This window comes from Ursus maritimus, unplaced genomic scaffold, assembly GCF_017311325.1.
Source record: "Ursus maritimus isolate PB19 unplaced genomic scaffold, ASM1731132v1 scaffold_30, whole genome shotgun sequence".
NCBI classification, from domain to species: Eukaryota; Metazoa; Chordata; class Mammalia; order Carnivora; family Ursidae; genus Ursus; species Ursus maritimus.
Genome location: NW_024425564.1, coordinates 5,734,838 through 5,748,005, shown reverse-complemented (window position 1 = coordinate 5,748,005; position 13,168 = coordinate 5,734,838). Strand labels below are relative to the sequence as shown.

General features: G+C 39.0%; 1 protein-coding gene across 2 annotated transcripts; it reads right to left on the bottom strand.

Annotated features, from left to right (window-relative positions):
* Window positions 1-2,637: 2,637 nt before the first annotated feature.
* LOC103682267 (butyrophilin-like protein 1) lies at window positions 2,638-10,788 on the bottom strand. Of its 2 annotated transcripts, none has more exons than XM_008711840.2 (9): window positions 10,649-10,788; window positions 8,239-8,589; window positions 7,361-7,642; window positions 7,019-7,219; window positions 6,502-6,522; window positions 6,385-6,411; window positions 6,175-6,201; window positions 4,117-4,143; window positions 2,638-3,453 (listed from the first exon to the last, which is right to left on the bottom strand). In XM_008711840.2, exons 1-9 carry the CDS (start codon window positions 10,755-10,757, stop codon window positions 2,930-2,932), a joined length of 1,569 nt encoding a protein of 522 aa, XP_008710062.2. In that variant the 5' UTR covers window positions 10,758-10,788; the 3' UTR covers window positions 2,638-2,929. The 2 variants fall into 2 exon arrangements, with proteins under 2 accessions (XP_008710062.2, XP_040500724.1); XM_040644790.1 differs by having other exon boundaries at window positions 8,239-8,431.
* Between the last annotated feature and the right edge of the window lie 2,380 nt (window positions 10,789-13,168).

Sequence of the window (13,168 nt, the reverse complement as noted above, 5' to 3'; positions counted from 1 at the left end):
TTCTAACTTGAACTGCTGTTATATTGCTTCATGTCTATTAGGAGACTTACAGCAGTGTATTTTGATGTCTTTCCTCCTGGTCTTTTTGCTGTTGTTGTCACACATTATATTTTTTCTTCTGTTGTACTTTTCATTGTTACTATTTTTGTTTAAAGAGTCTCTTATCTTTTGAAATTTTTAAACAATAAAAATAAATCATTCTATAATTATCCATACAGGTACCATTTCCAATTCTCTTCATTCCTTTGTATAGATACACATTTCCATTGGTTACCATTTTCCTTCTGTCTAAAGGGACTCTTTTATCATTTCTTGTAGTGTGGGTCTCCTGGTGATGATTGGTTTTTTCTGCTTGTATATAAAGGAAAACATCTTTATTTCACATTTGCTTTTGAAAATTTTTCACTGGGTATTAAATCTATTCTGATATATTTTTTTCCGGTATTTTATGATGTTCTGCCATTGTTTTCTCACTTGCACTGTTTACAATGGGACAGATTTTGTCATCTTTAGCTTTGTTCTTCAGTAGATATTTTAATTTTTTACTCTGGGTTCTTTAAATTTCTGATTTTAAGTAATTTGATTTTCATGTGATACATGTTTTCTTTACTTCTGTGCTTTGAGTTCATTGAACTTTGCTATAGAATGAATGTTTGTGTGCTCCCAAAATATGTGTATTGAAGCCTGATCCCCAAAGTGATGGTATTTAGTATTTCCACATTGGGGAAGTAATTAAGACATGAGGCTGGAGCCTTTATAAATGAAATTAGTGTCCTTATAAAGGAGACCCCACAGAACTCCATCACCCCTTCAGTCATGTGAAGACACAGTGTAAAGACAACCATCTACAAGTCAGGAAACTAGCTCTCACTAGACCCCAAATCTGAAGGCACCTTCATCTTGGACTTCTAAGCCTCCAGAATCATGAGAAACAAATTTCTGTAGTTTATATGCCACTGAATCTACAGTACTTTTGTTAGAGAAACCCTGCCTAGGACAGCTTTTTGGATCTGGAGTTTATAATGTTCAAATTTAGAATATATTTTTGGTTCTTATTTTCTCATTTTTTGTTTTTTTCTGTTTGCCCATTTCTTTTCAAGGACTTCAGTTGCCTTTGTACTGGGCCCTTTAAAGTTCTCCCACAACTCACTGCTACTCTTTATTTTTTAGTTCTTTTCTTTTTCTGTGTGTTTTATTTTGGGTAGTTTCCATTTCTATGTCTTCAAGTTCACTGAGTATTTATTTCTGCAATGGTTAATCTGCTGCTAACCATATCCAAGGCAATTTTTATCTAACGCATTGTCACTTCCATCTAAAGAAGTTGAATTTGGGTCTTTCTTTTAAATGCATATCTCTAGTGAACTTTTTGAATATCTGGAATATAGTTACAACTTCTGTTTTAATGTCCTTATCTGTTAAATCTAACACCTGTATCAGTTCCATGTTAATTTCAATTTATTGATTTTTTTTTGTTCATTATGAGTTGGATTTTCCTGCTTCTTTCCAAGCCCAATAATTTTTTATTGGATGTCAGACACTGTTCATTTTACCTGGTTGAGCTCTGCTCTGGAATGAAGTTAGATATTTGTAAATAATTTGATCCTTTTGAGCCTTGCTTTTAAGATTTGTTTATCAGTATGTATTGGATCAGTTTTTAGTCTAGTGCTGATTATTCCCTGCTGCTGGGGCAAGATTCTTCCGGGTACTCAACCCTATATCCACAGAATTTACCAGGTTTTTCAGTCTAGCTCATAGGAGCACATTCTCTTCTTACCCCTGTTTAAACATTAAGTACTGTTTCCTCTAGTCATCTCATTTTAATATAGCAGATAGGTTTGATTAGAGGGAGAAGAAGGGCCCTTCCTTACCTCTGCTGGTGGATATACTTAGAATTCCCCAAAATATAAAGTAGTCATTTCCCTTATTAATATCTTAGGCAAAGCAATAAAATGTCTCTCTCTTTCTTTGATAAGACAAATACCTCAAAATGCTCTTACCTCATTGATTTTCCCAGACCTCTGTCATGCTAACATCTTCACATTTATTAGAATTGGATTATGATTGATATTTATTTTTTCTTTCCTCAAATTATCCTTGCATTTAAGATATAGATTAGCATGTATTAAATTATAATTTATTTATTTATTTTAAAATTTTTATTTATTGATTTGTCAGAGAGAGAGACAGAAACAGAGAGACAGAGCACAAGTGGGGGGAGCAGCAGGTAGAGGAAGAACCAGGCTCCCCACTGAGCAGGGAGTCTGAACCAGGGCTCCACCCCAGGACCCTGAATCATGACCTGAACAAAAGGCAGACACTTAACTGACTGAGCCACCCACGCATTCCTCAAACCACAATTTAACTTTTCTCCTTCAACATCAGAAAATAGCAGTATTTTGTTGCTTTTATTCAGCGTTGCTATGAGAAAGCTGAAGGGGTTTATCTAGTTTTTACTCCTTTGAATACTGCTTTAGCAGTGCCACTCAAAGTGTTGTTCACAGACCAGTGAACTATATTAACTGTTTCTTACCTGTTCTTTATGAGACAAATACAGAACTAGAGTATTACAAACGTTGTAGAGGAAATTGACAGTTTTAAGTATATTGAACCTAACAATAAGCTAATTACAACTTGTAACTGTATACATTGTTTTTTTATTGACTTTATTTGTCCGGTAATTTATTTTAGAAAATTATCAATCTGTGATATATTAGATATAAAGCAAGAAATAGCATTTATAACAATAACAACACAACAAAAAGTTTCTTCTCTGCAATTAAGAAACCCCGCTGTTCATGGGGACTCATGGAGCCTCAAGCCAAGAGGCCTCATAATCAGTGAGCCTGAGGTCACCCATCCGAACTGGCATTCTAGGGTTTACAGAGAATAGACTATTGTCTTCACGGTATAGATTCTTCCTCTAAGTCACTTAGTATGGCTCAGATAGGGAATGCTCCATGGATTTAAGGTTGAAGTAAGGATAGAGGGACCCAGAGAAGTTTGCCTGTGTGAAGGAGAAGATGTGGGTACCCTGAGTCATGTCATAGAAAGAAATGTCATTGTCTTCATAATCCAAGAAAATCACAATCTTTTGTGGATACTTTTCTAACAGGAGATGCTCTTTTAGGGAAATGTCTTGGGACCCACAGGTGAGAGCTCTGTATTCACATCCTTTCTTCTCTATGACTCTGAATATCTTGTTTTGTAGATCGGTGGATAACCCACTCTTGACTGCGGGCTTCTCATACACGCCTAGAGTCCACTCATCAATGTCCTCAATACCCACTTCCCAATAATGTTTTCCTGAGGTGAAGCCTTCCTGATTAAGTGTGATAAGGTTGCAGTCTCCCCTCTTATCACTAAGAGATAGATCCTCTGTTTCCTCTCTGAAGTTCTCTTTTCTCTCTGGGTCAGAATTATTCTGATGGATTTCCTGATTTATAGTCACATTGGCTGTGGGGAAAGAAAAGCGAAGAGAAAGGCCAACATTATATATTTCAGAAAGCTGTTGTGCAGGTGAAACCTTAGAGAAACAGGATCGAATAATGAAAGAACACCTGTCTTCTGAAAGTGTCTGTTGGGGGAGGTGGAGCTATGGGGTGCTCCTACCATGGGTTCAATGCTACTTATCTCATCTTATCTTACTTATGCTATTATCAGTGTCTTGGCAGAGTGCCAGAGTGAGCTGGGACTTGCAGGGTTTACTTGACAATAGTATTCTTTCCAAATTATCTACAAATTAGAACTATGTTCTTCAATTACTAATAGGCTCCATGTCAGCTGACCTCTTTAAAAAGAGCAGCTAAGTTACTCTCATCATTTTGAACACTTTTTACTCAGTTGGGGATTTCCTCAACTGAGGGGCTATAATTTCGTTCAGAAGCAAGTGGACCCCCTCCCCCCACAGGTGAGAAAGCATGGCCAATATATGAAGGGGTAGATACAACCAGAGTAGATAATCCTAGCAGCAATTTTCAGCTCAGGCCAATGGTTCTTCCCTTCTTTACCAGAATAATGGTTCCTCTGTCTTTTCAAGTAAGAGATGATGTTAGGAGGGAAAAATGGAGTATCAGAGGGCAGGTTGGAAAGGAGTCAAAAAGATAAAGAGCCACTCACCAAGCTGGAACTTTTCCTTCCTCCAGTCTGAAAAAGAGCAAATTGACACTATGATGGTAGCATACCCACAGAATGAAGAGGAGGGACACACTTCCTTTCCTGGCTCATTGCTCTCTCTTCTCAGCTCTCTTTCCCTCCTCCTTTGAGCCCCTTGAACTTGGCAGTGTCCAGAAAATACAAGACAAAGGGTGTACTTCGTGTGCTGTCTCAGATTAGAAACGATCCCCTCATTTGGCCCAGTGCTGGGGGAGTAAGTCTGGAGAACACCTGGAGCAGGGTCTAGTGTTCTAAGCACCTATGCTCTTAAGACCTTTGTGGCACTCCTCATTGAGGATGAAAACTACAAAATGTCCTTTTATTTTATGATTTTATTTTAGTGTTTTCCCAGTCTATGACCACCTCAGAGTAGAAGTAGAGTTTAAGCTTCAGACTAAGTCTTTTAAACTGACTTTTTAAAATTTTAATGCTTGTAATCACATTTTTAATATTTTTCTCCAGGGATAGATTCTTCATAAGGAATAGAACTATATCTGCCCCTGTCTGGGGTCACTTCTCTTATGACAGGACTTGTGTTTTATTTAAAGATTGGATATTCTCTTAATGTCTTGGGGCAATAGGCAGAAAAGAACTTATCTATAAGTCTTGATGGTCTCTCGCTGAGCTGCCCTCTTCTAAGAAGGGTAGCATTCTATATATAGAATTGATGAATATATGAGTCGTCAAGGGCATCTGCAATCTCTTCATCTTAGAGATAAGAAGGCTGAGATTAAGAAAGCAAAAATGACTGAATTCCTCAGCTGTAATTGACAGAGTTGGAACTAAAACCTGTATGTCCTCATCCTTACTATACTTTGCTCTCTCCTCTAGAACCATGGGAACATTTTAAAGCAGCTCCTGAAAGAAAACTCTTAGTAGAGGGACACCTGGGTGACTCAGTTAGTTAAGCATCTTCAGTTCAGATCATGATCTCAGGGTCCTGGGATTGAGCCCCAAATTGGGCTCCCTGCTCAGTGGGAAGTCTGCTTATCCCCTCCCTCCCCCTGCTCATTCTCTCTCTCTCTCAAATAAATAAATAAAATCTTAAAGAAAGAAAAGGAAAGAAGGAAAGGAAAGGAAAGGAAAAGAAGAAAAGGAAACGAAAAAGGAAAGGAAACTCTCAGTAGAAACTGCTTACCTTACTTTAACCCTTGGGAGGGGTGCCTTGACCCTGTCATATCAAAGTACTTATCAGGCTGTGTGCAGTTGCCTGGTTCTTAGCTTACTTCCCCCAATGGACTTTAAGTTCTAGGGTCAGAGATCACAGCTTACGCCACCAACATCTAGCACAGTATCTGGCATATAAAAATTGCACAGCTATATATTTAAGGAATTACCTAGAAGGCTTTTGAGGTCTAACTCTGTATCACAAATGCGCACACACACAGTCTTAAACACACTTAGTACATGGACACAGATATTAGAAGATATAAAATAGCCAATTCCCTCTACCACCAGATAAATATATTTTTATGATATTAAAATATTTTGAAAGATTGTTTTTTAAGCTTTTCAAACATAAACCTTGTTCCTATGTACTGAACTTTACTTTGTTTATTTCAAATAGGCAAAATAAATTAAAAAATTTAATATATTTTTCCCAAATATAAAATATAATATATTTTCTGCTCTTTTAAACTTTATTCACAGTATAGAAATGTTGATTCTATGCTATTTCTATTTATAGAAATAAAGAATAGGGTATTCTTTATTCTTCCTAAATCTCAACAAAATCACTCTGAGTTCTTTCTCTTACTTCTCCATAGTGGATGGGTTAACAATTCGTGTCGAGTCCTACTCTAGCTATGTGGAATTTACCAGTCAACAGTAATTTCTTCTTTATCCTTAGCTGTGAAAAACAATTGAATATTTGAGCTTCCAAATACAAAATACTATAGATTGATACCAAATAAATCTTCACAACTTGCACATGGATGTGTGTGTGTGTATGCTTATGTGTCTACTTATTATACTTGGAATATCAGAGGCACATGGCAAGATCTAAGCCAGAGAGTTACTTACCAGGATACAGCAGGGCCTTCTTCCAATCTAAAACAGAGCAAATCCAATTAAGACAAGACAAGACATCCAGAGCCTCACATTCCTCTCCTTCCCCCTTATTTTTTTTCACTAGTCACTATTAAATCTTTCAGTCTTTCCCTCTGAAGGGAGGGAGCTGAGAAAGTGTTGGACATCAAAACATTGAGGGGTGTGGGAAACCCAGTCTCTTACCTACAAGGTATAGTGCCTTTCGCCGTTCTGAAAGAAACAACATTCAGTGAGAGACCTACAACAGATGTGGAAAGGGGAGCAAATTCTACACAGGGCATGAGAAGAAGCAAGACTCACCAAGCTCTGCCTTGAGGTTCTCTGAAAGAAGAGAGATAAAATCCATCAAATTGGGTTTTAGCTGCTCTTAAGTTCATGGAGGAGCTGAATGAATTCAATGTGGCCCTCCCTTAGGGATCCCATAGTTAAGAAGGTGAGAAGGATTAGCAAACATACATGTGGAATCTAAAATGACAAGTGCTAGGAAAAGTTACATGGGAAATGTCATAGGGTCACTGAGTAAGGAGTGCCCACCCTTCATGGGAATTCAAGATTTCTTAGGTGTGTCAGGAGAAGATGGGGGAAGACATTTCCACAAGGAGAAGCAACACCACAGTTTGGGTACAGACCACTGCCCACAACTCTCCAAGTTTCCCACATGGTTTCCTCCTTTCCATAAAACTCAGGCTTTATGGAATTTTGGTACTCCATGTTTTCCTTGGGGTCCTTTGGCAATCTTTTATTTCCCCACCCGCCTTATACAACCTATACTCCCAGCTTTTCCATGAACCCTATTTGTTCTGCTGACACAATTTACCTTTGGCCTCAAGTGCCATTTCCTTTTCTTTCTTCATCTGATCTCTTTCATGAGATTTTGTTTTCTTTTTCTTTACTTCTCTTTCTTTAGCTTGATGTTGTCTCCAGCCAGTGTAGCTAATCCCAGCGAGGAGAAGCATCAGTATAGGGACTGTCCCAGCCAGGGCTGCCTTCCATGGATCCATCCTGGGGAAGAAGGGCTCTGACACAGGCATGTGAAGACATAGTGAAAACTAGTCTGGAGGCCATCCTGCCCTTTTTCCAAGACTCCCTCAGTCCTTCTTCCCTCCTCCCTGCCTTCACTACACTCCCAACTCTGTTTTGGGGTTTATGCCTCATTCACCTGGGAGGAAGATGGCTGATGCTTTCTCCTGTCCAGAGAGGGGATTCTGGATGGAACAGGTCAGATTGCCCAGAGAGCTGTCCATGACCACAAGAGATGCTTCCACACGGAAGAGCCCATCTTCATCTTGGGTCTGAACCTCAGAGAGGGACTGTAGATTCACTCCCATCATGTCACTCCACTGCACTCTGGGTTTTGGGAACCAGCCATCTGCAGAGCACAGCACTCGGATCCCACCAACCTCAGGTCCCATCATGTGAACATGAGGTGCAGAGCCCAACCCTGAGGAGAGAAGGCATGGGTTTAAGGCCTGGGGTCCTTGGGGCTTAGTAGTCCCTGAGGCTGAAGGCCAAAATGCCCTCACTAGACTGATAAGTTAACTGAAGCTCAAAGGTCAATAAACCTCTCACAGTGAATGTCAGGCCAAACTGTGATTCCGTTTTGAAATCAACTTGATGCCTTTGCACTACACTTAGACGAAGAGAGCTTTGATGTCATTTCAAGGAGAGGAAAAAACAGGTCCGATTAAAATTAGAAAAAGGAGTTTATCCTATAAATTGTCTTTCTCTACTGATTGGGTGAAAACTAATGTCTGAAGGTATCAATACCTGTCTGAATTAATACTAGTCAATTAATTTTCTGGGATTTTTGGGATATGAAAACATATTCAGAAATATTGCCCTTTTTTGGTGTTTAAAAGTAAATAGAGTACGTAGTCCTAGCCTCACTGTGTAGTTTAAGAAATGACATTCTGCAAGGTCAATTAGCATTTCAATATATGGAAGATCATAAGAAATGGCAGGTTAGGAATCCAAACATCCTTATTTTTCTCTTTGCTTTACACCATGACATACACACTCTGTGCCAGGTTAACATACCTATAACATGCAGCTCCACAATGGCCTCTTGGGAGCTCTGACCATCCTTAAAATGACACCGGTACTGGCCATGATCAGAGGCACGAACATGTTGGATCAGCAGGGCCACACCCCCTTTGTTGATGGAGTTTCTCACCAACTCTGTCCTGCCACGGTACTCCAGCATTTGCTCCCCACCTTGTTCCTGTCCATTCTGGTACACAAACACAGCAGGGGAGAGTTGGGTTCGGTACCACCGAATATGCATGTGGGCTGCACTCTGCTCAGGGGACAGCTGGCAGGGCAGAGTGGCATCTGTCCCTAGCAGAACCATGATGGGCTCAGCCGGTCCCTTCACAGAAAACCCGGACACTGCATGAAAATCAAAGACAGATTGGGGAAATGAGTGAGGGAGGATGAAACAAGAGACCCATCTGCATTTCTTTCTTATTTGCATTGTTTTCCAAAAAAATTGTATATGCCTTAAAATATATATCTATGTAATCTAACTTCTTCAACTATATTCTCCAGAGGTAACAACTACTGATAATTTGGAATTTGAAATGACAGTTTTTCTATGCATTTACAAATAATATTTATGTGTAAATTATGTAAAACCTAAATAAAAGAGACTTACTTAGAATTAAATGTGGCAAAGTAACTTATTAAGCAATTATCCCTTCTTTTGGTAGGAGAGGAGTAGAAGGTGTTTCTCTCCACACTCATCCATTTCTCTCCCAACGAACTGCTCCTAAGAGGATAAGTAGCCATTTCTGGTTTAAAGATTTAGGTTACTCTGTGTTGAGGGGTGAGGGAAAAGATTAACAGTGTTTTATATCAAAGTGAAATGTAAAATTTATAAGGTTTGGTTGCCTTTTTTTTTTTTTAGTAACACTGAATGCTTGGAATCATAAAGAAACGTTTTTCATAAGAATTATTTTCTTGAGAGGACTTGGAAGCCAGTGGTTCCAGGTGGCAAGAGCAGGGCAGTCTTTACCAGAGAGGATAGTTGGATTCCCTGGGGCAGGGAAGGAGGCTGCTGCAAACAAAAAATGGGGACTTTGCTTAATTATGAAATAAGCTCCTTTGTGAAGTCACTTAAGCCATCTATTTGAAACTTACTTTAGTATAAAAATCAATGATAACTAAAAGGTGACTGATGCCCCCTGGGCAAAACTCGCACTGGCAGAGGCCAGGGTATTGGGGCTCTTTTGAATGGTTAAAGTTTAAGCGCCCACAAATGTAGTGACCCTGGAGTGGGAAGAATTCAAAAAGGCATGGCTGTGAGGGGGCCCAGGAGTGTTAACACAAACGACAAGGCCACATGGGCTTAAAGGAAATATCCCATGGCCAGACTGTCCCAGAGAATGTGGATCAGGCAGTCTTGGGCAAGGAGCATGACACTGGCCATTAGGCTGGATGAGAGCCGTGGTCTCCCTTCCTTTCCATTCCTGTGTAAAACCCAGAGTACGCAACAGATAGGTTTTCTTAGTTAACCGAAACAGGACTACTGGCTATACATGTTATATGAGTCATTTTAATTTAGGAAAAGATATTTGACATTACTTATATCCACAGTGTAGTGTAAAAGTTATTCTATTTCACATAAATGGAATCATTATACATCAATTTCTACAATAAGGAACATCCAACCATTTTAGTACATATAATTTAACTCTACCTCTTGTTTTTGACATTGCCTATAACATCGTGTTTAAGCTTTTCCTGTATCAGGGTAAATATTTATATTGCTTCCAATTTATTATTACTACAAACAGTCCCACAATAGACATTTAATATATTATACATATACATGAGAGAGATTTTCTTTATGATAAAGTCTTGCAGAATTGCTGAGTCAACATGTATAGAAAGCAAACATTTTAATATTCCCTGACTAACTGATATCAAATTAAAGAGATTTTAATTTAAAAAATGTAATCTCAGAGTTGAGGTCCCATTATTGAGATCTCATCCTGAGGCCCCTTTCTATTTTATGAAAGAAGAACTCAAGTCCCAGAGGGGGGGAAAAAAAGATTTGTCAAAGATCATAACCAGGGATTCCAAATACTTTGTACTCGGGCTTAGGTTATCTTGGCAATGTGATCATTATAAAGTATATTTTCACTGATACTGTTACATTGAAATTAATCAGGATAAAACCACTCATACTCAATTTAGCTAAACATTAGAGCTATGAGTTTTATGAAATCTATCCAAAGTAATAATGGGAGTTGATATAAAGATCAGTCCTTCTTGGCCAGAACCTTCCAGTCTTCAGTTGGCATGAACACAATCACAGTTCCTCCCCAGTATAACTGCCTTTAGAGGAGGTATAACGACGACTGATGGATGATCGAGTTTTTTCATCATCTGAGAAGAGCCATTAAAAACAAGCCAATAAATAAAGAGAAGGAGAGAGAACACTGACCTGCTGAGTACCATGTAGACGCCTGGAGAAGAAGGAGAAGGAGGAGGAAGCCAGCAGGAGAATAGTCAGGAGAACCCACCATCTTCTTCAGAGCAGAAAGTGAAAGCATGAAATGTTCACCCTGACAAGGAAGTACTCTGTAAGAGAAGGTGGTGAGAAAGCCACCAGAGTGAAAACTTTCAGGAAAAAAAAAATCCCCTGTTCAAAGATTTACTTTTATACACAGTTTTTTGGCTGTTCTTCCTCACAGACTGCCACCAACTCCAACCCCTCCCCAGTGGATTTTCCTTCCCTCTCTTCTTTCTGAAAACCAACTGTTTCCCCAGCAGGTGTAGAAAGCTGTAAACCACTCTCTTGTGTCCTGTGGGCTTTCTTGAAATTGAAAAACCCTGAGTTCATTTTAAGAAGTGAAGGCAGACACAAAATTAGTCCACTCCTATTGGCCAATCTTATTCCCTCCTTCTTGCCTTCATGTATTGATGCATTCATACTTTTACATATTTATTTTTACTGCAAGCACTCTTGTGGCTTAACTCCAGAAGGAGAAGGGAGTTTTCTCACTATGTGACCCAGAGCTCAAGCCCTTTTGTTTTTAGGACCCACATCTCCCCCAGACACACCTCCACATCACCACATATTTCTCTCTCACCATCCAGATTGAGCCAGGAGGCTACCTGGAAGCTCCTGATCTCCTCAGTTAAACTACAAGGCCCAGCTCCAGAGACAATTGGTACCTGTTTATTCTTGTGGTCCGCATCCAAAGGTGTGGCTGCAGGGGCTGGGAAGAGTAGGTTTCTAATCCATCCCCAGACTGGAAACATATTCTTAGGAAGGGGGACAAACAGGGCTACCAAAAGCCACTGACAGGTGACTGCCTCTCCTAGAACGGATCCAATAAGAAAGTCACAGCCTGCCTGCAGCGCTTGCAGCTACTTTGAAAGTAGAGATAATAAAAGTCATCCTGGGGGACTTTGGATTGGGTGCAGCTCTGGAACAGGAACTCTAAAGTGTGCTTTGGTCAAAAATGCTCAGTGTAGCTTCCTCCTTTTACCTGCAAAAAGCTGAAATACCATTATTTAGGGAGGGAGAATCCTCTTCCTGTGTGATATTCAAGAATATTGGTCATCCCAATGTTTAACCTAAAAAGTTAACTGATTTGGAGAACAAGAACAAGAGATTCAGGCTTCCTCCTACCACACTCTAACTGGTATTGGAAGCTGTGCAGGGGAAAATGAGAGGTCAGAAAAGAAGGGCTCTGTGCTCTGAGAAGCATAGGGCTGTATTTCCAAAACCTTAGGGCTCCCAAAAGTAAAGTGGGAATAATAACACAATTTTAATTTATTTAAATTTGAGCATATTTAGAATATGCTCAAAAGGCATTGCTTTCCACTTCACATTCTTTTCAAGTCCAAGTCATGTTTTTTCATGTCACACAAGATCTACAGATAAGTACACAAATACCAATTGCATAAATATTAGTATGTAAGCCACTAACAGTCTGGCCAAAAGGATACCAAGATCTTAAATAAATATTCTCTAGAGACAGTGTGGTACATTCAACTTTTTAGAAATCAAATTTATGAAGATATAATTTGCATACAATGGAATGCATGGCTTTGAAATGTACATTTAAATGAAGTTTACAAATCTTTACACTCATGTAACTACCACCTCCCTCAAAATATGGACTATGTCTGTCTCTTGAAAAGTTCCTTCATCTCCATTGCCAGTCAATTCATTCCAGGAAAAACAAACAGTATTCTGATATAAATCATGATAGCTTAATCTTGCCTATTCTAAAACTTCAAAAACAATAAAAAAGAAATTTTATAGTATGTCCACTTCTGTGTTTGACTTCTTTGGATAAACAAAATGTTTTTTGAGATTCAACCATGTTGTGTTTATCAGTACATTTTAAATTTTTTATTGTTGCATAATATGGCATTGTTTGACTATAGTACAATATATTCTTCTGCAGTTCTCTTCAGGGCTGCCTCCCCACCTCACTCATACCCTGCTCGCCCACTCAAGTCCTCTCCCACCATGGTGGTGGGCTGCCCTCCCCACTGAGGTCCTTTAGTCTCACTTGGGCTCTGACATCCACCTAATAGTTTTGGTCTGAAGTATTTGGGAATGGGAGGGAAACACTGAAAGAGAAATGTAAAGGTTAATGTTACTACTTGCCTCTTGTTTACTTTGAAACTTGTGAATAGGCTTGTGTGTGTGTTCTATTTGAAAATGTAAATAAATATACATTTCCAACAAAGCTAGAAAAATACATGTGAAAGAGTCACATAAATATCTTAGATATTTTTCCCAACAATAGAGAATTGTTTGAGGAAAGTCAGTTAATCTATGGAGAATATTTTAAGGGAATTACATCGTAAGAGTGTTCATGTGTTTAAGGAGAAAGGTGAGGGGGAAGGGAAAAGGAGCACTACAAGATCTTACTGACTTCAAAAAGCAGTTTTAAAACAGCATGAATAGTGTAATCTTATTTGCTTAAGAAATATGGTAGGT

Excerpts from the sequence above, each read along its gene's own strand:
- LOC103682267 (XM_008711840.2), bottom strand. The coding sequence starts at position 10,757 with ATGCTTTCACTTTCTGCTCTGAAGAAGATGGTGGGTTCTCCTGACTAT. Across the intron at positions 8,590-10,648 it reads GTCTACATGGTACTCAGCAG|TGTCCGGGTTTTCTGTGAAG; the intron begins GTCAGTGTTCTC and ends ATTTTCATGCAG. Across the intron at positions 6,412-6,501 it reads GAACCTCAAGGCAGAGCTTG|AACGGCGAAAGGCACTATAC; the intron begins GTGAGTCTTGCT and ends TGTTTCTTTCAG.